This window comes from Phocoena sinus, chromosome 20, assembly GCF_008692025.1.
Source record: "Phocoena sinus isolate mPhoSin1 chromosome 20, mPhoSin1.pri, whole genome shotgun sequence".
NCBI classification, from domain to species: domain Eukaryota; kingdom Metazoa; phylum Chordata; class Mammalia; order Artiodactyla; family Phocoenidae; genus Phocoena; species Phocoena sinus.
This window is the reverse complement of record NC_045782.1, coordinates 14383340-14407240: the sequence shown is the minus strand read 5'-3', so window position 1 is coordinate 14407240 and position 23901 is coordinate 14383340. Positions and strand designations below refer to the sequence as shown.

General features: G+C 36.8%; 1 protein-coding gene across 2 annotated transcripts in view; it reads left to right on the top strand.

The window, feature by feature from the left end:
• The window catches only part of CPD (carboxypeptidase D), a 67386-nt gene that overhangs the window by 33245 nt on the left and 10240 nt on the right, over window positions 1–23901 (top strand). For both annotated transcript variants that reach the window (XM_032615147.1, XM_032615148.1), the window contains 10 exons: window positions 3059–3168; window positions 12720–12822; window positions 13310–13452; window positions 14574–14743; window positions 16093–16416; window positions 18419–18614; window positions 20892–21027; window positions 21953–22084; window positions 22884–22979; window positions 23084–23148. In XM_032615147.1, the coding sequence (XP_032471038.1) occupies window positions 3059–3168; window positions 12720–12822; window positions 13310–13452; window positions 14574–14743; window positions 16093–16416; window positions 18419–18614; window positions 20892–21027; window positions 21953–22084; window positions 22884–22979; window positions 23084–23148 (1475 nt within the window). The remainder of the gene's footprint in view (window positions 1–3058; window positions 3169–12719; window positions 12823–13309; window positions 13453–14573; window positions 14744–16092; window positions 16417–18418; window positions 18615–20891; window positions 21028–21952; window positions 22085–22883; window positions 22980–23083; window positions 23149–23901) is intronic.

Sequence of the window (23901 nt, the reverse complement as noted above, 5' to 3'; positions counted from 1 at the left end):
ATGCAGGGGACACAGGTTCGTGCCCCGGTCCCGGAAGATCCCACATGCCGCCGAGCGGCTAGGCCCATGAGCCATGGCCTCTGAGCCTGCATGTCCGGAGCCTGTGCTCCACAACAGGAGAGGCCACAACAGTGAGAGGCCCACGTACCGCAAAAAAAAAAAATCTGTATAAAATACATCACGTCATGTTGGCTAAAGCTGAAAACTTAATACTAGTTACATTCCAGTGAAAATAATTGACGGATGTTTACATGTGGTATCAAGACCTTGGCATGGTGGGGGGATACATCTTCAATCACGTAGATATGTTTCTTTCCATGACGTATTTTGCATTCTCATCTTAAAATCTTTAAATGAGTTTTGAAATCTTGGCAAAGAAATTTAACAGAGGAATTCCTTGCTGCCAACTTAACAATTTAGAAGGATTTTGAAAGAATATAGAGAAAAGTAATATTTCTTTTTGTAATTTTTGATACTAATTTTTTATTTAGGTGAAATTCATATAACACTAACCATGTTAAGGTAAATAATTCAGTGACATTTAGTGCATTCACAATGCTGTGCAACCACCATCTCTATCTCGTTCCAAAACATTTTCACCTCCCCAAAAGGAAACCCCTTACCCATTAAGCAGTTGCTTTCTATTCCCCATGCCCCTCAAGCCCTGGTAATCACCAATCTGTGTTCTGTCTCTACGGATTTACCTGTTTTGGATATTTCATAGAAATGAAATCATATAATATATGACCTTTTGTGTCTGTCTTCTTTCACTTAGCATAGTGTTTTCAAGGTTCATTCATATTGTAGCATATGTTAGTACTTTATTTCTTTTTATGACTGAATAATTTTCCATTGTATGCATATACCACAATTTGTTTATCTACCTGTTGATGGACACTTGGGTTGTTTTTACTTTTTACTATTATGAATAATACTACTATGAACATTGGCAGACAGTATCTGAGTCCCTGTTTTCAATTCTTTTGGGTTATCCTATGTTTGGCTTTTTGATGGAAATACCATCATATGGTAATTCCATGTTTAGCTTTTTGATGAACTGCCAAACTTCCACAGTAGCAACCATTTTATATTCCCACCAGCAATGTATGAGGGTTCCAGTTTTTCCACATCCTTACCTTGTTAATTTTTTTTTTTTGATTATAGCCGTTTTAGTGGGTGAAAGGTGATATCTCACTGAAATTTAGATTTGCATTTCCCTGATGGCTAATGATGCTGAGCATCTTTTTGTGTGCTTGTTGGCCATTTGTATATCTTATTTGGAGAAATATCTGTTCAAGTCTTTTGCCCATTGTTAATTGGGTTTTTCATCTTTTTGTTGAGTTGCAGGACTTCTTTATATAGTCTGCATTCTAGACCCTTATCAAATTGCTGATTTGCAAATATTTTCTCCCATTCTGTAGGTTTACTTTAACTTTCTTAATAATGTCCTTTGATGCACAAAATTTTTAATATTGATGAAGTCAGATTTATCTTTTTTAAAATAGCTAATGCTCTTTGTGTTGATACTAATTTTTATTTATTTATTTATTCATTCATTCATTCATTCTTGGCTGCGTTGGGTCTTCGTTGCTGCGTGCGGGCCCTCTCTAGTTGCGGGGAGCGGGGGCCAGCCCTTGTTGTGGTGCATGGGGCTCTCATTGCGGTGGCCTCTCCTGTTGCTGAGCCGGACTCTAGGCGCGCGGGCTCCAGAGCGCAGGCTCAGCAGTTGTGGCGCACGGGCCCAGTTGCTCCGCGGTCCCAGACCAGGCCTTGAACCTGTGTCCCCTGCATTGGCAGGCGGATTCCCAACCACTGCGCCACCAGGGAAGTCCCAATACTAATTATTTTTTAAATAAACTTTTGTAGGAGTATTGTAAGTCTTTTATGACTTTTTCTTTCCCTTATAAAGTTAGCCATTTGAAAGACAACATTAAGTAGAAGTTGACGTTTTTCTGTTGTGACTTTTAGGCATGAGTCGTAGATCCAGGGTGAAATTAAATTTTTTTGGAGTAATCTGTCTGAGAATGGGTGTTGAAGTACACTTATCTTGTTAGAACTATTTTGGGGAATAAAATGAGCATAGTTCTTCATACTTGTTTCTTAAAGAAAAATTTTTTTAAATTTATGAATGTTGGCTGGTATTTGTTATCACAGGATCGCTTCATCTAGATTCAAGTTGAATTTGTTCCTTCACTTTCGTGCCCAGGAAGTGGCATGACAAAAAAGGCAAAGATGAATGGCCTAATCAAGGCAGAATAAATGGGCACATGGACAAATGAAAATGATGTGACTAATAGGAAAATAAGGGATTTGATCCTATGGTGGGGGAGGTGGGCTCAGGGCTCCTGCCTGAGAAGCACCCTAATTGCTTTATGTCCTAGGGGGAGCATGAAGGGAGTTGATATCCTTTATATATGTTTTAAAATATCACTCTCTGTATTTTAGGTCATGAAAAATCATATGATATAACTCCAGTTGACTAATTTATAATATGAGCATAAGAGAAATTTTTAGCATTTTTTTCTGAATGAAGGTCAGGACTGGCTCTACTATCCATACATTTGTTGTTTAGCCTCTCCATTTTAGACTCCACATCTGCAAAATGAAGAGGGTGGGTTAATCGGACTTCAAGGGTCCTTTCTTAGTTTAAAATTCCATGACATGACCTTATAAATGTCTGAATTTTAGTGAAAAAGTACCAAATTTTGCTCAATTTTTCTGATCCTAAATATTATAAAAGTAAAATTGTTTAAATTAAGGCTGTATACTTCTGGTTTCAGTTCTGACATGTAAAGTATGCCTGTAAGTTCAGGCAAACTCCCAAGACCTTTCCAGTTAAGGCAGTCTTTAAGTGTCATGCATAGCTATTTAATATTTTATTTATCCACTTTGATTTTCTATTGAGGAAATTAGCAACTTTTTTGTTTCTATTGAGGAAATTAACCTTGGAAATTTGTATTGGTTTCCTGTCTCTGGCAGTACTGTGAAAAGCTTACTTTATGTTAATGCTCCATCTTGAAAGAAATAACACAATACATTTTGCTCATTTCCCTCATAGGTTCTTTGGTGGTTAACTACCCTTTTGATGATGATGAACAAGGGCTTGCCACATATAGTAAATCACCAGATGATGCTGTATTTCAACAAATAGCACTTTCTTATTCCAAGGTAGGCTTGTGCTTAAACATAAAATGCTATAAAAATTCATTTTTCATTTAAAAACATGCGTTAAAACGAAGTCCTACAAGACTCAGGTCAAGTGCTTTCTTCTCTGTTAAGCCTTCCATGATTCCTTTCAGAAACCTTACCGCTTTTTCTCTTCTGTTTCCCACCTCACTTTTAAACATACTGCATGTGTTTCCCCATTAGCCATGAAGTTCAGGTAATGTCTTTTCATCTACAGCTTTTAGCACAGTACCTGGAACATAATAAATTAAACAAACTGCTAGTTTATTTCATTTGAGAAGTACTTAAATATAAACCTCGTAAAGTAGTCTAAGGTGGGGTTGACAAGTTATAGCTCTGGGACTAAATCCAGCCTACCACCTGTTCTTGTAAATAAAGTTTTATTGACATACAGCACATCCATTCTTTAAAATATTGTCCATTGCTGCTTTCTTGTTTAACATTTGAAAATAAGTCAGTGTAATTCACCATATTAACAGACTAAAGAAGAAAAACGCTGCAATCATCTCAATAGATGCAGAGGGCAGGGTTGAGTCATTGCAACACTTTAGAGCGTGTAAAGCCAAAAGTTTTTACTATCTGACCCTTTACAGAAAAAAATTGCCAACCTATAGTCTAAGGAAGTGGTCTCCAACCTTTGTGACACCAGGGACCAGTTTCAGGGAAGACAGTTTTTCCACAGACAGGGTTAGGGAGTGGGGGGTGGTTTAGGCAGTAATGCGAGTGATGGGGAGCGGCAGATGAAGCTTTGCTCACTTGATGGCCGCTCAACTCCTGTTGTGTGGCCCGGTTCCTAACAGGCCAGGGACTGGTACCAGTCCGCAGCCTGGGGGTTGGGGACCCCTGGTCTAAGGTATTTAAGAGCCTAGTAGTAACATATTGCAAAGAAGCAAGTAGAAATTTCTGTATTTTCTAAACTTCCTATAATGAACACACATTACTTTCATAATCAGAAATGTTACATTTGTGTGTGTGTGTATGTGTGAAATTTTAGTTTAAAAGTTGTTCTTAGAAAGCATGTTAAAATTTGAGGCTTGGGAACTAGGCTTGTTAGTTTCAGTTTTTGGTCTTACTACTGACTCAGTCTGTGACTTTATTGGTCATAGATAAATGAAGATTATTACTGCAGCTTTACGCTCTGTAATCACACCTTTCTGTCATTCTATTTTTTCCACTCCCTCATTCTCTGCAAGTGGATCTTGTGAGATTGTTCAGAGTTTCTAATAGGGGAGTACATCTATTATTTCACCTTAAAGTGTATCTATCTTCTGTTTGGGCATGCCGTTTTAGAGGGATGTACATGAAATAATAAAACAAAAATGAGATACCCTCCAATCATCAAAATAAAAACTAAGTGATCAGATTATACACATATCACATTCTGTCCATTATTATAGTTCCACTTTTCATCCTCTTTGTAACTTCTCATTCCTTAGACTCTTTTTATATTTCTTTGACCTTTAACCCTTTTGATTTGATTTCCTTTCTACCCAGCCTACACCTATGGACATACCTTTCAGTGATGCACTCACCTACACCTTAGGATCTTTTATACCCTTCTGACATACCTGCCTTGCCAATGTCCAACCCTTAGTAATTACAATCATCTCTCTTCTACGTCCCAGAAAAGTCGCACAGTCATGGCAGTCGACTACACTATGTATATATAATGCTCTCTAACCTCAGCTGAGCCCTCAGTTCTACCTGGCAATATTTCACATTTTGCTACTTGACTCCGTGGCTCATTTCCCTCTGGTGATTCTGAGCCTTCATCCTCTTCCTGAGCCTTCTAATCCTAGCTTTGTCTTATTCTCAGTAGATCACTTTGCCTTGAACTAAAGTGGAACTGTGAATAATCTGATGTGTGTTCATTCTGATTCTGTCTTCTCAATTATTGTTTATTTGTGTTTTACCCATATTCTGCATTTCTTTTTTTCCTCCTAATTCTTTTAAATTGAAGTACATTTGATGTATAATATTATATGTTACAGGTATATAATATAGTGATTCACAATTTTAAGGTTTATACTCCATTTGTAGTCATTATAAAATATTGGCTATATTCCCTGTGTTATACAATATATCCTTGTAGCTTATTTTATACATAATAGTTTGTACCTCTTAATCCCCTACTCCTACATTGCCCCTTCCCCCTTCCCTCTCCCCACTGGTAATCACTAGTTTGTTCTCTATATCTGTGAGTCTGTTTCTTGTTTGGTATATTCACTAATTTGTTGTGTTTTTTAGATTCCACATATAAGTGATATCATACAGTATTTGTCTTTCTCTGTATGACTTATTTCACTTAGCATAATGCCCTCCAAGTCCAACCATGTTGTTGCAAGTGGCAAAATTTCATTCTTTTTTATGGCTGAGTAGTACTCCATTGTGTGTGTGTGTGTGTGTGTGTGTGTGTGTGTGTGTGTGTGTGTGTGTGTATCACAGCTTATTTATCTATTCATCTGTTGATGATTGCAGTTTTCTCATGTCTGGTGTCTGCCCCCTGGTGGGTGAAGCTGGTCCACAGGCTACAATGGGCTTCCTGGAGGGCAGGGTCAGGGCCCAGGGGAGTCTGGGACTGGTGCCTTCCCACTGGTGCGTGGAGCTGGGTCCTGGGCCCTCTGGTGGGCAGGGTTGTTTCCAGAGGCAACTGTGGGCTCAGGAGATCTTCTGGCAGCCTCTCTGCTGATGGGTGGGGCTGTGTCTCTGCCAGGTTAGTTACTTGGCCTGAGGCATCCCAGCACTGGCACCTACAGGTTGGTTGTTGGGTCGGGGCCAGCTATTGGCATTAATGAGCCAGAGGGAGGATTCCACAGGGGTGCCTGCCAGCACCAATGTCCATGCAGTAGAAGGAGGTCCCCAGAATGGCTGCCACCAGTGTCTATGTCCCTAGGGTGAGCTGCAGCCGCCGTCCGCCTCCCCAAGACACTTTCCAAGATCAGCAGGTAGGTCTGACCCAGGCTCCTATCAAATTACTGCTTTCGTCCTGGCTCCCAGAGTGTGTGAGATTTTGTGTGCGCCCTTTAAGAGTGAAGTTTCTGTTTTCCCCAGTCCTGTGGGACTCTTGAAATTAAGCCTCACTGGCCTTTAGAGCCAGATGCTCTAGAGGCTCATCTTCCCTATGCAGGACCCCGGGCTGGGGAGTGGCATGGGGATTCAGAACTCTCACTCCTGTGGGAAAACCTCTGTAATATAATTATTCTCCACTCTGTGGGCCACCCACCCATGGGTATGGGACTTGACTATATCATGAGTCCGAGATGGTCCACAACCCATCTTGTCGTGATTCCTTCTTTATGTCTTTAGTTGTAGAAGATCTTTTTTGATAGGTTTCGGTCTTTTTCACTGATGGTTGTTCTGCAAATAGTTGTGAGTTTGGTGTGCTCGTGAGAGGAGGTGAGCTCAGGGTCTTTCTACTCCACCATCTTGGCTGATCACTCCTTCATTTCTTGATCCCACAGCACCCTGCCTCCTCTTTGTCTTTGTTTCTTCTGTTGTAAATGGGAAGGTGACAATTAAATTCCTCAATCTTTACTCCAGCCTCCTTTCTCTTGACTGTGATCTATCATGATCTGTTGTGCACCCAGCCACCTTTCCTCTGCCACAAGGCTTCATGGTAAGGAAAAGCAGACCAAGAAAATCTGTGAAGACAAAAGAGGGGGGTTTAAGGAACAGCAGGCATAAAGGTGATTCGGAAGGACCACCAAACATTGAAAACATGCTACATCTGAAACCTAATCTGAAAATACTAAGATAGTAACTGGGCAGATGAAAGCACTGGAATATAGGGAAGAGGTTTCAAAGTACATGCAAATTAAAGACCTGGTGTACTTAAAGGGATAGGCACAATTTAAAAGAACAGCTGGATTTAAAGGAAAATCTTCCAATCTTCCAATTTCTGGGAGAGAAGAAAAGCAAAAAGAAATGAAGAAGTGGCCTTTGACAATTAGACAGTGAAGGGGAAAGAGAAAAGGGGGGAAATGTAGGGTTGTCCAAGACAGAAGAGAACCATAAAATCAGTGGACTCAGAGCTCCACCCTTATACCAAGGCAAATAAGCAAGCAGACAAACAAAAAAGCCACATTAAAATGCCTTGACTGCCAGACTGACAGAAAAAGGGCACCATTAACTAGGAATCATGTGAAACAGCTCAGTATAATAAAAATGAACAAGAGGGGGCTTCCCTGGTGGCACAGTGGTTGAGAGTCCGCCTGCTGATGCAGGGGACACGGGTTTGTGCCCCGATCCGGGAAGATCCCACATGCCGCGGAGCGGCTAGGCCCGTGAGCCATGGCTGCTGAGCCTGCGTGTCCAGAGCCTGTGCTCCACAACGGGAGAGGCCACAACAGTGAGAGGCCCGCGTACCGCAAAAAAAAGAAAAAGAGGTTAAAAAAAAACCATGAAGAACCATTGCAGAAAAAATCAGGAAATGGAATTTCACACATGTCACCTGAGGAAACCTTACCACTACCAAAGAACAATCAAGAAGCAGAAGAAAACTATAAGTTTACACTCCAGGCAGATTGACTATACCCAAACACACATTGAGAATATGAAAAACCACATAGGCTCAGATATTTAAAAAATTAAAACAGGAGTGAAAAAAGAAACAGGAAGAAATGAAAGAGAGTTGATAGAATTCAGGAAAGTAATGGAAGAAAAAAAATTATCTCTAAAAATGAAGAATAAATTGTAAGGGCTAAAGACCTCACATCTCCCAATTTCAAACTTACTTCAAGACTGTGGTAATTAAGACACTGTGGTATGGGAATAAAGATGGACATATACATGGCACATATATACAATGGAATATTACTCAGCCATAAAAAGAAACGAAATTGAGTTATTTGTAGTGAGGTGGATGGACCTAGAGTCTGTCATACAGAGTGAAGTAAGTCAGAGAAAAACAAATACCGTATGCTAACACAAATATGTGGAATCTTAAAAAAAAAATGGTTCTGAAGAACCTAGGGGCAGGACAGGAATAAAGACGCAGACGTAGAGAATGGACTTGAGGACACGGGAGGGGGGAAGGGTAAGCTGGGATGAAGTGAGAGGGTAGCACTGACATATATACACTACCAAATGTAAAATCGATAGCTAGTGGGAAGCAGCTGCATAGCACAGGGAGATCAGCTCGGTGCTTTGTGTCCACCTAGAGGGATGGGATAGGGAGGGTGGGAGGGAGGAGATATGGGGATATATGTATATGTAATGGTGATTCATTTTGTTATAAAGCAGAAACTAACACACCATTGTAGAGCAATCAATTATACTCCAATAAAGATGTTTAAAAAAAAAAAGATGGACATATACACATCAAAGAAATAGAATTGATAGTCCAGAAATAAACTCTTACATTTATGGTCAGTTGATTTTTCAATAAGAGCACCAAGACAATTCAATGAGGATAGAAGAATCTTTTCACTAAGTGGTTATGGAAAACTGGATATTCACATACAAAAGAATAAATTTGGACCTCTTCCTCATATTATACCCCAAAATTATCTCAAAATGGATCATAGATCTAAATGTAAACTGTAAGACTTTCAGGAAAAAATATAGAAATAAATTTTTGTGACCTTGGGTTAGACAATGGTTTCCTAGATGTGACATCAAAAGCACAAGTGACAGAAAAAAGACATACTGGACATCATCAAGCTTTAATACTTTTTTGCTGCAAAGGGTACTGTATTAGTTTCCAGAACTGTGGTAACAATTTTTCGTCTCACAGTTCTAGAGTCCGAAATCAAGATGTTGGCAGGGCCATGCTCCCTTGAAACCTGGAAGGGAATCCTTCCTTGCCTCTTCCTAGCTTCTGGTGTTTTTCTGGCAGTCTTTGCCATTCATTGGTTTCTAGATGGATTATCCCAGTCTTCTGTCTTCACATGGCATTCTCCTTGTTGTCTGTGTCCAAATTTTCCCTTTTTATAAAGATACCAGTCATATTGGATTAAGGCACACCGTAATTACCTCATTTTAACTTGATTACCTCTGTAATTAAATACAGTCACATTATGAGGTTTTGGGGGCTAGGACTTCAACATATCTTTTGGAGAAGACATAATTCAACATGTAACAGATAATAATCAAGGAAGTAAAAAGAAAACCCACAGCATAGGAGAATACCATATATCTGATAAGGATCTTATATCTAAAATATATAATGAACTCTTACAACTAAATAATAAAAAGACAATCCAATTGAAAAATGGGCAAAGAATCTGAATACACATTTCTCCAAAGAAATATACAAATGACCGACAAGCTCACAAAAAGGGAAATGCAAATCAAAACAACGAGATACTACTTTTTACGCACTAGGATGACTATAGTTTAAAAAAAAAAAAAAGAAAATAACAAGGGTTGGTAAGGATGTGGAGAAATTGGAACCCTTGTGCATTGCTGGTGGGAATGTAAAATGGTACAACTGCTTTGGAAAACAATTGCGGTTCCTCAAAATGTTAAATATAGAATTATCATATGGCCTGACAATCCCACTCCTAAGTATATGTCCAAGAGAAATGAAAACATAGCCCACACAAAACTTGTACACAAATGTTCATAGCAGCATTATCCATAATAGCCAAAATGGACACAACCAACATGTCCATCAAGTGATAAGTGGATAAACAAAATGTGATATATCCATGCAATGGAATACTATTCAGTCATAAAAAAATATAAAGTACTGATACAAACTACAACTTAGATGACCCTTGAAAACATGCTAGGTGAAAGCAGCCAGTCACAAGAGACTACATATTGTGTGATTCCGTTTATATGAAATGTCCAGGATAGGCAAATCCATAGAGACAGAAAATAGACTGGTAATTGCCTTGGGCTTGGGATGTAGGGAGGGGCAGGGAAGAGGTTGGGAGGAAATAGGGAGTGATGATGGGTACACGTTTATTTTGGGGTCATGAAAATGTCCTAAAATTTACTGTGGCGATGGTCATACAACTGAGTGAATATACCAAGGACCATTGAGTTGTATACTTCAAATGCATGAGTTGTGTGGGGTGTGAATTATATTTCCATAAAGCAGATTTTGAGAACCTAGAGAAGACTCAGGGGTGGGGTATCCATGCTCAGTTCATATGTAGGCTAAAAAAACGTCAAAAGTTATATGCCAAAATATTAAATGATTGGTGATCTCTAGGTTTATATTTTTTTCTTTTGGCTTGCCTCAATTTTCTAATCTTTCTACAATAACTTTTATTATATTTTAAGTATAATGAAATTCAATGAATTCAATTAAGTGAAAGTGAGAAAATGGAGCTATACAGTGTGACATAAGTGAAGAGAAAATTTCAAGGAGGCATTAGTGGAAGACTGGTGATATTTGAATAAAATATAGGTTTTTTAGTTAATAGTATCATGCCAGTGTTAATTTCCTTGTTTTGATAATTGTCCTATGGTTATATAAGATGCTAACATCAGGGAAAGCTGGATCAAAGGTATATAAAACTCTCTGTACTATTTTTGCAACTTTTCTGCAACTCTAAAATTAGTTCAAAAGAAGTCAAAAGAAAAGAATAAGAAAAGTGAATAGTCTCTGCTTATCTCCACTTCATTATTGTTCTCTCATGCCTCAGTTTCTTGTCATCTGTCTTCTGCCTACATTGTTTTACCTGGAAGTGCCCCCTCAAAGGTTACCAGAAGTCTATTTTTTTTAAATGTTCTTGACCTCTGAAGTCTAACGCTCTTGTCTTCTCCCCTTGATCTCTGTTACATTATATAGCAGAGAGCTTTGCTTCCTTTTTTCTCTTTCAATGGCTCAACCTCTCTCTTTTACTTTTTTTCCCGCCTCCATATTCTGTCCTTAGCCATTTTTACTGTCTTGGCAATTGCATCCAGTTGATTTAGCTGTCACCACTATGTAAATGCCTCTTTAAAAAGTTGTTTCATATGATGAAAGTTATTATAAAAAGATTAGAGACTATAGCCAAGCAAAAAGAAGAGAATCATTTACTGTCTTGGTATATATTTTAGACTCTTTATATATGGACTGAGACTGGACACCTACATCCTCACCCCCTATCTTCTTTAAGTTGTCAAACTGCTTTAAAAATTTTAATTAGTTTTTTTTAAAAGATTATCAAAGTCGAGTAGTGAGAATTAAAGAAGATGGTAAAATAGACATGGTAAAACCTATCTGTCACAACCTTTCAGATGCTCATTATCTCTCAGTTGGATTATTTCAGTAGTACTCTGATGAGTCTCCCTGGCTTTGGTCCATTTTTTCTCATTATTATCGGAATAAACTTCCTAGAGTCATGAATATATCATATATCACCCTTCCATCAGAAATCTTCACAAGTTCCTTATTGCTCTGAGAATAAAGTCAAAATGTTAACAGCAATTGCCTAGAACTGTGGTGTCTAGAGTGGGTTTTATACTAGGTGATCCGTTAAGATGTAGGAAGACTATATTAGACGTTCTGTTTTTAAAATTTTTTTTAATGCAGGTTTGTAATATACATACTATATTAATTAGTACAGTAGTACATCTATATAATTTATAATCAAATGGATAGATATTGATGGAAATGGAGATAGGGATATAGAGACATAGAAGATGTGTGCAAGTGTTTAGTGGAAAAACCAGAGAGCAAAAGAGCATGTACACAAATATTCCAGTAACCTAAAACAATAGCTTTCATTTGATAACATTGGTGGGATCATAAGCCTGTAATTGGTATGTCAAGTTTACGAAAGGGGGTTGTTTTGTATATTTTAAAGTTAAATGGTTAATTCTCAGTGATGGGAAAGTGAGAAATTACTTTTATCTTTACACTTTTCTGTACTTTTTTTCTTTTTCTATTTACAAAAGAGAGAAATGAAGTTTTGACCACCTTTCAAAGCTTAATTTCTTCAGGAAAATTCCCCTGCCACTCTAGTCAGAAATAATCTTTCTCTCCTCTAGCTCCCAGTAGTGTTTATTTGTGCCTCTGTGGCAGTTTTTCTTACTCTCCATTGAACAAGCAATTGCACACGTGCTATGTAGACACTGCTGGATGCCGAGGTCACAAAGACACAAACTATTTCAAGGAGTAGTGTATTGTCTTTAGGGGGAAAAGAGGTGCAGCCAGTTTTAACAGGATAAAGTAATTGTACAGAGTGCAGTCAAAGCACAGAGGGGCTACCTTAGTCCCCAAGAAGTCAGAGAAAGATGCTTACTTTCCATTGTGTGTGAATTACCTCTTTTGGACTTTAAGCTTCTTGAGATCATGAAATGAAAGTATGAATATGAACAGTGTTGTTTTTGTTTTTGAGAGGGGTTGGGTTGGATTTTTATATTACTTGTAATTACAAGTAATAAATGAAGTCCTCACTTTTGTTTTTACAGAGCATAAACTGTTCAGCTTTGATTTTAAAAGATAGGTAGAAAGTCACTGCTTCCCATGACTCCATCCACCCCCACATATACCCTATTGTTAAACACTCTTCCTATCTTTCTTTATCCTTCCCATGTTTTTTGATGCAGATACAAACAAATACAAGTAAAGATTCTTTTTTTTTTTTTTCCAGGAAAATTCCCAGATGTTTCAAGGTAGACCTTGCAAGAATATGTACCCTAATGAATATTTTCCTCATGGAATAACAAATGGAGCCAGTTGGTACAATGTCCCAGGTAAACATTTTTTATATTAAGGCCGTATAACTTGATGGATTTTCTGTCCCTCTGGATGATACTGCTTGTTACTGATTTTTTAATTTTGAGAAAGAATCATTCTTTTAAAAATATTGTATAAATAGTTTAAAACATTCAAATTACCATTTCAACTATTTTTAATATTTGGTGTACTTTGACCTTTGAGTAAAATAATGTACTGAAACTTCATGAAAGTGTTATATTTTACTGCTGGCTATTACAAAGAACTTTAGATGTGCTAAGAAGAATAGTGTGAGCTACACTTGAATTCTTCCTGAGCATGAAAGTACAGATGTTTTACCTGGACCACAAGCATCAGAGAGCTCTCAAATGAACGCATTATTGGTTTTCAGCCATGCTGATAAAAGATGAATTTGGCTTTTTACTAGGAATGTTGCTTACGATTTGGGATCTGAGCTAGTTAGAACTTCTTCAGAGTAACTAATTTAAAATTTTTATCCTTCAGGTGGTATGCAGGACTGGAACTATTTACAAACAAACTGCTTTGAAGTGACTATTGAACTTGGTTGTGTGAAATACCCATTTGAGAAAGATCTGCCCAAATTTTGGGAACAGAATCGAAGATCTCTAATCCAGTTTCTGAAACAGGTGACGATTCTGGAGTGACATGAAATTTCTCCCAAGAGCAAGAAGATTTTTGTGTGTACATGTGGCTTTCATGCATTGATTTTAGAATACACCTCATTTGAATTCCAGTTTGACCTATTCATGTTTTCGTATATTTATCTAGAAAATTCATGGATGTAAATGAGTTTATTTATATGCGCAGAGAAGAGTTAAAAATGATTAAACAATATAGTGATGATGTTTGGCACTTAATGGTTAGTGGTCACTTTTTACCCTTGTCTTTTACTATAGATTGGGTACATGCCTAAGAATTTGTCAAGTGATAAAGATGGGCTATGGGGTAAATTTTTTTTTTTCTTTTTTTTTTTTTTTGCCATTGGTTTACTGTGAAACGATTAATTTCCTTTTGTTTGGATGTGCATCGTGGCCAATAGGTAAAGACTATAAGAAATATGCTAATAGTGGTTAAAATTATTAGGATAATCTGACTAATACTTTGTGCCAGTACTTTGCTGAGTAGAATGGCATAATGGCTGTGAGTTTGCATACTAATCTTTTAGAACATTTTATTCTGAAAATTTGTAAGCATCAGGAAAAATTATAAGACTAACAATAAATACTACTATTCCTTTACCTAGGTTTAACAATTTTTATACTTTGCTGCATTTGTATTTTATATATATATAAACACACACACACTTTTGTTGAACTATTTCAGTATAAATTGCAGGTGTTATGATATTTATCCCAAAGTATTTCGGAATACATCTTCTAAAAATAAGGTTAATTCTCCTACCTGACTTCTCCAATTGCTATTATCTCACCTAAGAAAATTAACAGTAACTCCCTATACTACCTAATACCTAATCCATGTTCGAATTTCCTCCACTTGTCCTCAAAATGTCTTTCTGTAGTCGATAGGAAGATAAAGACAAATCTAACTTATGAAAAACTAGCCTTTCAGAAACTGAAATCTTTTGTTTAATGGGCAGTTACATTTAGCTTTACTTTGAGCTCCTGAATTCCTATTTGTTCTACATGTTTACATTATTTAACAATCTGTTATTTTGGATGTGAACCTCCAAAATAATTAGATGATGATCTTTATCAGTAAAATCTGGGTGTCCTTGTGCTTTATCCAGGTTCATCAGGGTGTCAAAGGATTCGTCCTAGATGCCACAGATGGCAGAGGTATATTAAATGCCACCATTAGTGTGGCTGAAATTAATCACCCAGTAACTACTTACAAAACTGGAGATTACTGGCGTCTGTTGGTTCCAGGAACTTATAAAATCACAGCATCTGCTCGAGGGTGAGTTACTGAATGCTTTGTAATTGAGTGCTTGGAGATGAAATAAGCATAGTTCCATTCTAAAAGATTATTGCCAGAAAGCCCTGTAGAGGCTAAGCAACCTTGAGTTTAACGCTGAGAAGTTTAGAGCTGGTTACACATTTGACTCGTCTCTGGTGGCACAGTGAGTACGTGAACCATCAGATGTAAGAAATCTGTGAAATTATTCACTTTGAACAGTAGCCTCTTTTACCTGCCACCTCTCAGGTCACCTTCCCCTGTCCAGATGTAAAGCCATAGTGACTGATTTCCTTCACTATGGGTAACAGTTCTGGGAAGTACTTGTTAGTAGGGAAAAAAAGACTTCTGCATACTTCTAGTCATGTTGTCCCCAAAATACCACCACTTTACATTTGTACCCTTTTAAAACTCTTTCACAGACACTTATTTTTTATTATTGTACCTTTGCCTTCTCGCATCAAGTGAGATTTTCTTACTGCTAATTCTCTGAGAAAAGCCATTTTCGTATTTTTTACAGTTTTTCTCACCACAAAGATATATTTACTTGAAAAGAAAAAATTAACTTATGACCTTTTCCCTTGGAAAAAATGTAATATTCCTTATATTCCTCCTCCTTTACACATACCTTAGAACTGGAGCCACCTTACTTTTTAGCCGGAACATAATTTTTATCCTCTTGTAGTTTTCTTTTTTATATTTGATACATGTAGGTGTTCCCACAGAATATTTTCCCCTCCCCCTACTAGCTCTCTTATTTCTGAAGAGTTAGTTTGAACACTCATTGAAGTAAGGGTAAATACATGGAAACATTTAAAGTTATTGTTACCTTTTTTTAAGAAATGGTTTTCAAATATCAAGTGGTCTGTAAATGAATGGGTTAGAACTTTAACGAGTAAAGAAGTCTATTCTGGTTTTTTTCAGTTTTGGCATAGTATTGGAAAAACCAAAGCATCAAGGTATCTGAAAAATGGGGCAAGAATGATGCGTTTGGCAGAGAATGTCCTAAGTTAGTACTTCTCAAACTTTTTCCACCATATTCCCTGACGACAGACAAGCGAACTCAGATTCCAGGAAATATATGCAGTGTATACACTGCAAGCATGAGCTTTCTTTTGAAGTCATATATTTAATCTTAAAAACTCATTTATGTTTTATAGTCTACCCTTGTATGGTCTTCGTTAATGTTTAAAACAAATCTTAAATTCTCACAAAGTTAACAATTTGACCCTTTAGGGAGATGCACCACATTTATCTCGAGGATTCACATATCCTCTGCACACCTCTGTTTTCCCAGGGTTTGGGTACTCCAGCTGCAGAAGCGTGGCTCTGATCTGTCTCCTTTATTACAGGTATAATCCAGTTACCAAGAATGTGACCGTAAACAGTGAAGGTGCTGTTCAGGTCAACTTCACACTTGTTCGATCTTCAACAGATTCAAACAATGAATCAAAGAAAGGCAAGGGGGACAGCACCAACAATGAGGGTGCCAGCGATCCGACTACTAAAGAGTTTGAAACTTTAATTAAAGACCTTTCAGCTGAGAATGGTTTGGAAGGCTTCATGTTACGCTCCTCCTCAAATCTGGCTCTTTATCGATACCATTCATACAAGGACTTATCAGAGTTTCTGAGAGGACTTGTGATGAACTATCCACATATTACAAATCTTACCAAGTAAGTGTCACCTTCTTGCTGCCTTTTTTTCCTCTTTCTTTCTCCCTTTCTCCTTCCCTCTCTCTTTCTTCCTTCCTTCCTCCCTCCCTCCCTCCCTCCCTCCCTTCCTTTCTCTCTCTCCTTTCCTTCCTCCCTCCCTCCCTCCCTTCCTTCCTTCCTTCCTTCCTTCCTTCTTCATTTTAAAGAGGTTACATTTAGCATAAGCCACACTAAATGGTTCTTGTAATTTATTTAGAGATATTTGGGAGCTGAATGTATAGAGAGTTGGATTTCACTTATTTTGAAACAGATGTTTGCTTGGAGATATTTCTAACAATGAATCTTGGAAACTTTTATGAGAAACATTGGAGCAGAATTACTTGTTAGTTTAGCAATGTGTGGCCTGTGCCTCCAGAAAATGTAAAATCATTCTTTCTAGTGATTACTTTGATTTCAAAACCCTTTCTACTTCTCAGCAGCAGATTCATGTTCTGACTAAATATTATTTAGTTTGTTTCAGTTTGCTGGGGGCAGGGACAAATTTGGAACTATGAGCTCACTTGTCAGGGATCATGTTTAACCTTTTCTTCAAATTAGAAAATGAAGCCTGGTTGGCTGTCATTTTCTGTGCTTTAGTCTCTACTCACAGTCATGGTTCCCTGAAGCCTTAGGGACATATGTAATTGAGGGTTCTGGGAAAACATGCAGTACTGGCTTATGTAAAACTGATGGCTGAGACAACTTTTACCTTCACTTCTTAGGCTTCTCTGCTTCACTTTCACTGTCTCAAAACTATTTCCTTGATTTGTTGATTCCTATTATTTGCCTATTTTAGGGCCTTTACATTTTGCCCTGAACTTACAGTTCTCTACTACAAACCTAATGAACATTAACTAGCCTTTCACTTTTTCACTTTTATTCATTCATTGGTTCTTTTAATTTTACCAGTAAATTTACTTTCTCAAATACTGGTTTATAATGTCTGTAATTGCAAAGACTGATATTTACTTTGGCAATACCAATTACCTCTCTTCCGCAACTGACTCTTGAACATTTCTGCCCAGGTCAGGTTTTAATACTGTCCATGTTAGTGCCATATAGACGTTACAGACTTTCTTATTTTAAAACAAAAAATTGGACATTATTTTGCTATCCATTTACTTAGTTCATTTGTTTTTTTTTTAACCTTTCAATTAAACATGCACTTCTTAGTTAAATATTTCCCCAGCAAATATGCAACACCTGCCAGTGGTGGGACACAAGGCAGTTTTAGGTGGTCCTCCAACGGTTGCTAAGTATCATTAAATACCATTGTGAGAAAGTGGTACTTTGTCTATTCTATTAATCCTCAATTTAATGCCAATATTTTTTTTCTATCTAACTCTTGTAAATCTCCCTTTATATCAAAGAAAGCAGGCCTTTTCAATTAGTTTTGCTGTAATCTTGGTACTGCATTTAAAGTATAAAATGTCTTATTTGTGTAAATTAATTTAGATTTTAAAAGTAAGGTGCTCTGCATTTGTGTATATTTAAATATTTCCATAATAAAAATTTAAGTGAGTTAACTTAAAAGACATATGTTAACAGAGGCTTCCCTGGGACTTCACTGGAAGACTCCATGCTTCCAGTGCAGGGGCTGTGGGTTCGATCCCTGGTCAGGGGACTAGGATCCCACATGCTAGGCGGCACAGCCAAAAAAAAAAAAAGAAGACATATATTAACTAAAGAGTAGTATAGATTATAGAAGATTGGGTAAATATTATGAAGATGATAGGAGAATGACAATTTGGAGGAATGCTGAACTAAATCATGATCTTTCCTAAATCTGATAGTATCTCACATCTATTTGACTTTCTTTGATTAAGGGAACCTAATTTTCTTAAAGTAGTCTGACATAAAGCTTTACTCTTTAAAGACTTTTTAAGACTTTCCAAATGTTCTCATTTGTTTTTTTAAAATCTGTAAGGCAGTATTAACATAATACTTGATTACTTGCTGACTTTTTGTTTCTGGTTTTTGAAAGTTTGGGACAGAGTGCTGAATATCGTCACATTTGGTCCCTTGAAATCTCCAATAAGCCCAATGTATCTGAGCCTGAAGAACCAAAGATTCGTTTTGTTGCTGGTATCCATGGAAATGCTCCAGTTGGAACTGAACTTCTTTTGGCTCTGGCAGAATTTCTCTGCCTAAACTACAAAAAGAACCCAGCTGTTACCCAAGTAAGAAAATAGCCTGTTTTGACATACTTTAAAAGGAAAAAGCTCAGTGATACACTGATATCAAGGCACCATTTTTTTAAAATTTAATTTCCTGTTAGATTTTATACAGAGGTACTTTTAAGGTCATTATACACTTTACTCTTTAAAAATGGACCTTGGTATATAGTCATTGTTAATAGTGTCTTCCTATTATATATCTTTGTATGTATTAAGAGCCATAGAGGAAAAAAATAATAAAGATTTGCATTCAGTCCTCTATTCCTTTATGTTACCCTTCCAATCTTTACTCACAGTGATGTATATTCTAATTAGAGGGACTTCCAGTGCCAGTTATTTATAACTAGGATACTATATTGAAAAATGAGGTAGAAGAGAAATCAGGTTTTTTTTCATGTAATAAAGATGAAATTATTGGACACCTTGGATGCTAAGAGATTTTAGAAAAAGTGATATGGCAGTGCCTACTTTAGTCGCTCGTGACTATAGAATAGAACGTTGATCCAGAAGCTGGTTATGTATGATTAAGCAACCGAGTTTCTGTGTTGTCTTAGGGAAAGGAAGGAAAGAGTGTGCATCTGTCTAGAACACTCACTAATTGGCACTGTCTGTATAGAATTTAGGAAAGGGAAAAAGTACTAGTATTTGTTTAATACCTACTATGTGCTAGGTACTTTACATACATCATAATTTAATCCTCAACCCTGCAGTTATGTTAGCTTCATTTTATAGATGTGAAAACTGAGGCAGAGATATTTGATAACTTACAGGAGGTCACACAGCTACTAAGTGGTAAAGCAGGGATTTAAACCCAAGCATGTCTCACTCTAAAGCCTGTGCTGTTCTGTTTTACCCTACTGCCTCCCCTGAAAGAAATTTGGAAAGAATTGATGTCATGATTAGGATCCCATGATGTGGGATTAGGTGAGATGAACTTAAATCAGACTTGATCAAAAATTATTTTACCATTTTCAGCAAAGCAGATCCCATTGACTTCTTCATGTGAGTTGCAGGAGTATTTGTGTATATTTGTTGTTGTGTGATTTTTGTTGTTGTTCTTTTTTAAAAGGGAGATTACCTAGGACAGTGGTTCTCTACCCTGGCTATACATTGAAAACATCTGGGAAGCTTTTACAAATACCAATGCCTGGGCTCCATCCCCAGAAGCATCAGTATTTCTTTGAAAGCTCCTTAGGTTATTCTAACATTTAGCCAGAGTTACTGCCTACTGATCTTAAGGTTATAAGAGACTATATATCCCAGGTAAAACATCTACCAGGAATTTCAAAACTCCTAGTTTATGAGAATTTGCCTCACTGGTCTAATTAGGCTTAGATCACTTTAGATTGCCATTTGTTTTGAGCTAAGTGCCAGAATTGTCTGGAGAGTTCAAGAAAATATACATATACCCAGAGACATATGGTTAAGCCCAAGCACATAGGAAAAAAATCTCCCTCAGAGATTCCAGCATAAATGAATTAAAGGATTGCAAATATATTTTCAAGCTATTGACAATTTTACTAGAATAAATAAACCAGGGATCACTTATTCTGATTTATTATTAGAAATATGTAGGATGAATTATATCAGAAATTCATACCATAAATGTAGGTATTAACACCCCTGGATATGGCTCATTTGAGGGAGAAATTATGAGTAAGACAAATATCCCACCTCATTTTTTTTTGATATGCTGATTTCAACTCTTCTGTCTCATTGTTTCCAGACATACATTGATATTTGTCACATTATATGTTCCAGTTTTTAATCTGGAAGTACATTATTATTATAAATACAGTATTATTGTATTTTTATTATTTTTATTTATTGGTCAGTTATGATTGATCTAAGCCAGTGGTCAGCAAACTTTTTCTATAAAGGGCCATATAGTATATATTTTGGACTTTGTGGGTCAGATGTTGTGTGTTGCAGCTACTCAACTCTGCCATTGCAGAACAAAAACAGTCATATGAATGGGCAAGGCTGTGTGCCAATAAAATTTTATTTACAATAGCAAGCAGCAGGCTGGGTTTAGCCTACAGACAGTGGTTTCTGACCCTGTTGTAAGATATTGGGAGGTCTCTGGGAACAGCAGCTGTGCAGTTTTTTGTTTCTTTTTTAATTTTTTTGGAGCAAGAGAGAATTTTATTTATTTTTCAGTTCTGCCTTTTAAATCTGTGTTTAAAACAAACAATAAAGACTTTCTGTTTGAAGCATGGGAGGGTACCTTTTGATTCCACATAGAGCTAATAAACTCATTGATTTCTGTTTCCGTTTTAGTTGGTCGACAGGACTAGAATTGTGATTGTCCCTTCTCTAAATCCAGATGGGCGAGAGAGAGCACAAGAGAAAGACTGTACTTCAAAGATAGGACAGACAAATGCTCGTGGCAAAGACCTGGATACAGACTTCACAAGTAAGACCAATATTTAGGTCATTAAAGTACTTTGCAGATAATTTTATTTCTCTTTGCTAGGAGATTGGTTGATCCTATTTTATAGATGAGTAAGGGGTGCTTTCTTGTCTAGGATGTACAATATAAATGAATAGAGACATCTAGAAAACTTTTCAAATTCTTCTTGTTTTTCATTTGCAAAAGTAATTCAAGTTTTTTTCTTAGAAATTCAATCAATAATATTGGGGGGAAGGTTTTCATCATAGTCATACAGAGATGTATATTCTTCCTCTCTACTCTCTTATATATGAGTGTACACACACGTATACACACACACAGTGTATGTGTGTATTGATTTGAAGGGGCCTGTTTCTTATTTACTTAAATAGGATCATCAGCTATACATATTGTTCTGCAACATTTTTATTGGATATATCATTGACATCTATCTATTTCAATACTCATAGATCTCTAACATTCTTATTAATGGCATCTTATTATGCTATTAATATATGGTAGTACTCTAGTTTATTCAACAGTTTCCCTACTGATGGACATTTAGTTTCTTTTTAAATTTTTGCTCTTGCAAACAATGCTTCAGAAAATACCCTGATTTCTGAAAATCTTATTTTCTTTCAAGGACAGGTTATTATTTTCTAAAAGAGGATATGTCCATCCCTTTTTGTTTCCAGTAAGAATTTTCTTAAACTTGGTTAGAGTCATTAACCTTTCAACATTATCCTAAAGTGTGTAAAACTCAAAATAACCTACCTCCTAGGAAGTATCTTTCTTGCGTGAGGTAGTGGCTTATGGAGTAATAAAGTATTTATCTACAGATTTTGTGAGTTAGCCTTTTGACTGTGCTCAAGTAGGGAATATTTTCTTAGCTGCTCACACTAAAATTTTAAAACTTGATATTTTATGTTTGACATTTCTATATTTTTAGATAATGCCTCCCAACCTGAAACTAAAGCCATCATTGAAAATTTGATTCAGAAACAAGACTTCAGTCTTTCTGTTGCTTTAGATGGTGGTTCAGTGCTGGTCACATACCCATATGACAAGCCAGTACAAACAGGTATGTAGAATGTCACTTTACATATATACTATTTAAGCTTAAATAGGAAATTTCAATTAGGTAACATCCCTTCTAAACATTTTTTAAATGGTGAGCATTTGAGCACACTGCATGAATAAACAACCTAAGAAGTCTGTACATACATCAACAGTTCAGTTACTTGGAACAGGGAGGTCAGATCTAATGATGACCTAGCTTTATTCAATGTAGCCAGCTTGTCACATCTGCTCAATTTTTACTCCATAAACATTTATGGAACAATTATTATATCTCTAGACATTGGAAATACAAAAGGGAATAAGACACAATGCCCACCCCAAGAAATCCATATTATGTAACCAAACATTAACAATACAGAATTGCCCTCTCCTGCTTTAAACCTTGACTGACTGGTTGCACCTTGTGGTGAGTTAAACAGTTGCCTGTTGAATCTCTCTGAGGCATTGTATATGGAGATAATTTGTGTTGCTTGCAATGCAGCTTACAAGGAATATTGTAATTAGGCCACAGTTGCCCCCAAATGTAGTAAAACATACCAAAATAGGTTTGTATTTTTGTGTGATAACTTGTTAAACTCGCCGTTAGTGCCTTTTAATATAAGGAAGATGCTTATCTTCTTGGTCAGATTATCTTGGAGCGAACAGAACCGTGTGCTTAATTATAATAACTCCTCAATAAACTTCAGTGAGGTACAAGATTTACTAGAAGGAAAGGAATATGACTTTTGTGTCCATGAAGTTGAACTTGGAGACAAATCTTTTCAATTTCTCTGCTAACTTCTGTATTTTTCTTTTTGTAGTGGAAAACAAAGAGACTCTAAAGCATTTGGCATCTCTTTATGCAAATAATCATCCATCGATGCATATGGGTCAGCCCAGTTGCCCAAATAAATCAGGTAGGTATTTTCCCTACCCTTTGTTATTGTTGTTGCTGTTTTGGGAGAGGATGAGGACTTGCCTTATGATCTTGTTGATCCTACATCTCTCAATGCTTTTATAGATGAGAATATTCCAGGAGGAGTAATGCGTGGAGCAGAATGGCACAGTCACCTGGGCAGCATGAAGGTATGCTTTATAGAATATGGTGAGAATGGAATTATAAATACATATTGGACATTGAGTGAAGGAATAGGTGACTTTTCTGATATAGTAAAGTGAATGGCATCTGCTTTGTGGCTTCCTTGACATGATAGCCCTTAAACTAACTAACCTCTGACAGCAATTTTTTTTGCCAATTTAGCCATTTTTAATTATAATTTCAGTGATATTTTAATTACATTAACAGTGTCATGCAACTATCACCATATCTATTTTCAAAACTTGCATTACCCCAAACAGAAACTCTGTGCCCCAAAGCAATAACTCCCCATTCTCCTCTTCTCCCAGCCCCTGGTAACTTCTAATCTACTCTCTGTCTCTATGTATTTGCCTATTCTGGATATTTCATATAAGTGGAATTGTACAATATTTTTTCTTTTGTGTCCAGCTTTTTTCACTTAGCATAATGCCTTCTGGGTTCATCCATTCTGAAGCATACATCACCTACTCCATTCCTTTTTATGGCTAAATAATATTCCATTGTACGTGTAGATCACATTTTGTTTATCAGTTCATCTTTTGATGGACAGATGTTTCCACCTTTTGGCTCTTGAAAATAATGCTGCAGTGAACATTCGTGTACAAGTATCTGTTTAAGCCCCTGTTTTCAATTCTTTTGAGTATATACCTAGAAGTGGATTTGCTTGTCATATTGTAATTCTCTGTTTAACTTTTGAGGAACCACCAAACTTCCACAGCAGCTGAACCATTTTACATTCT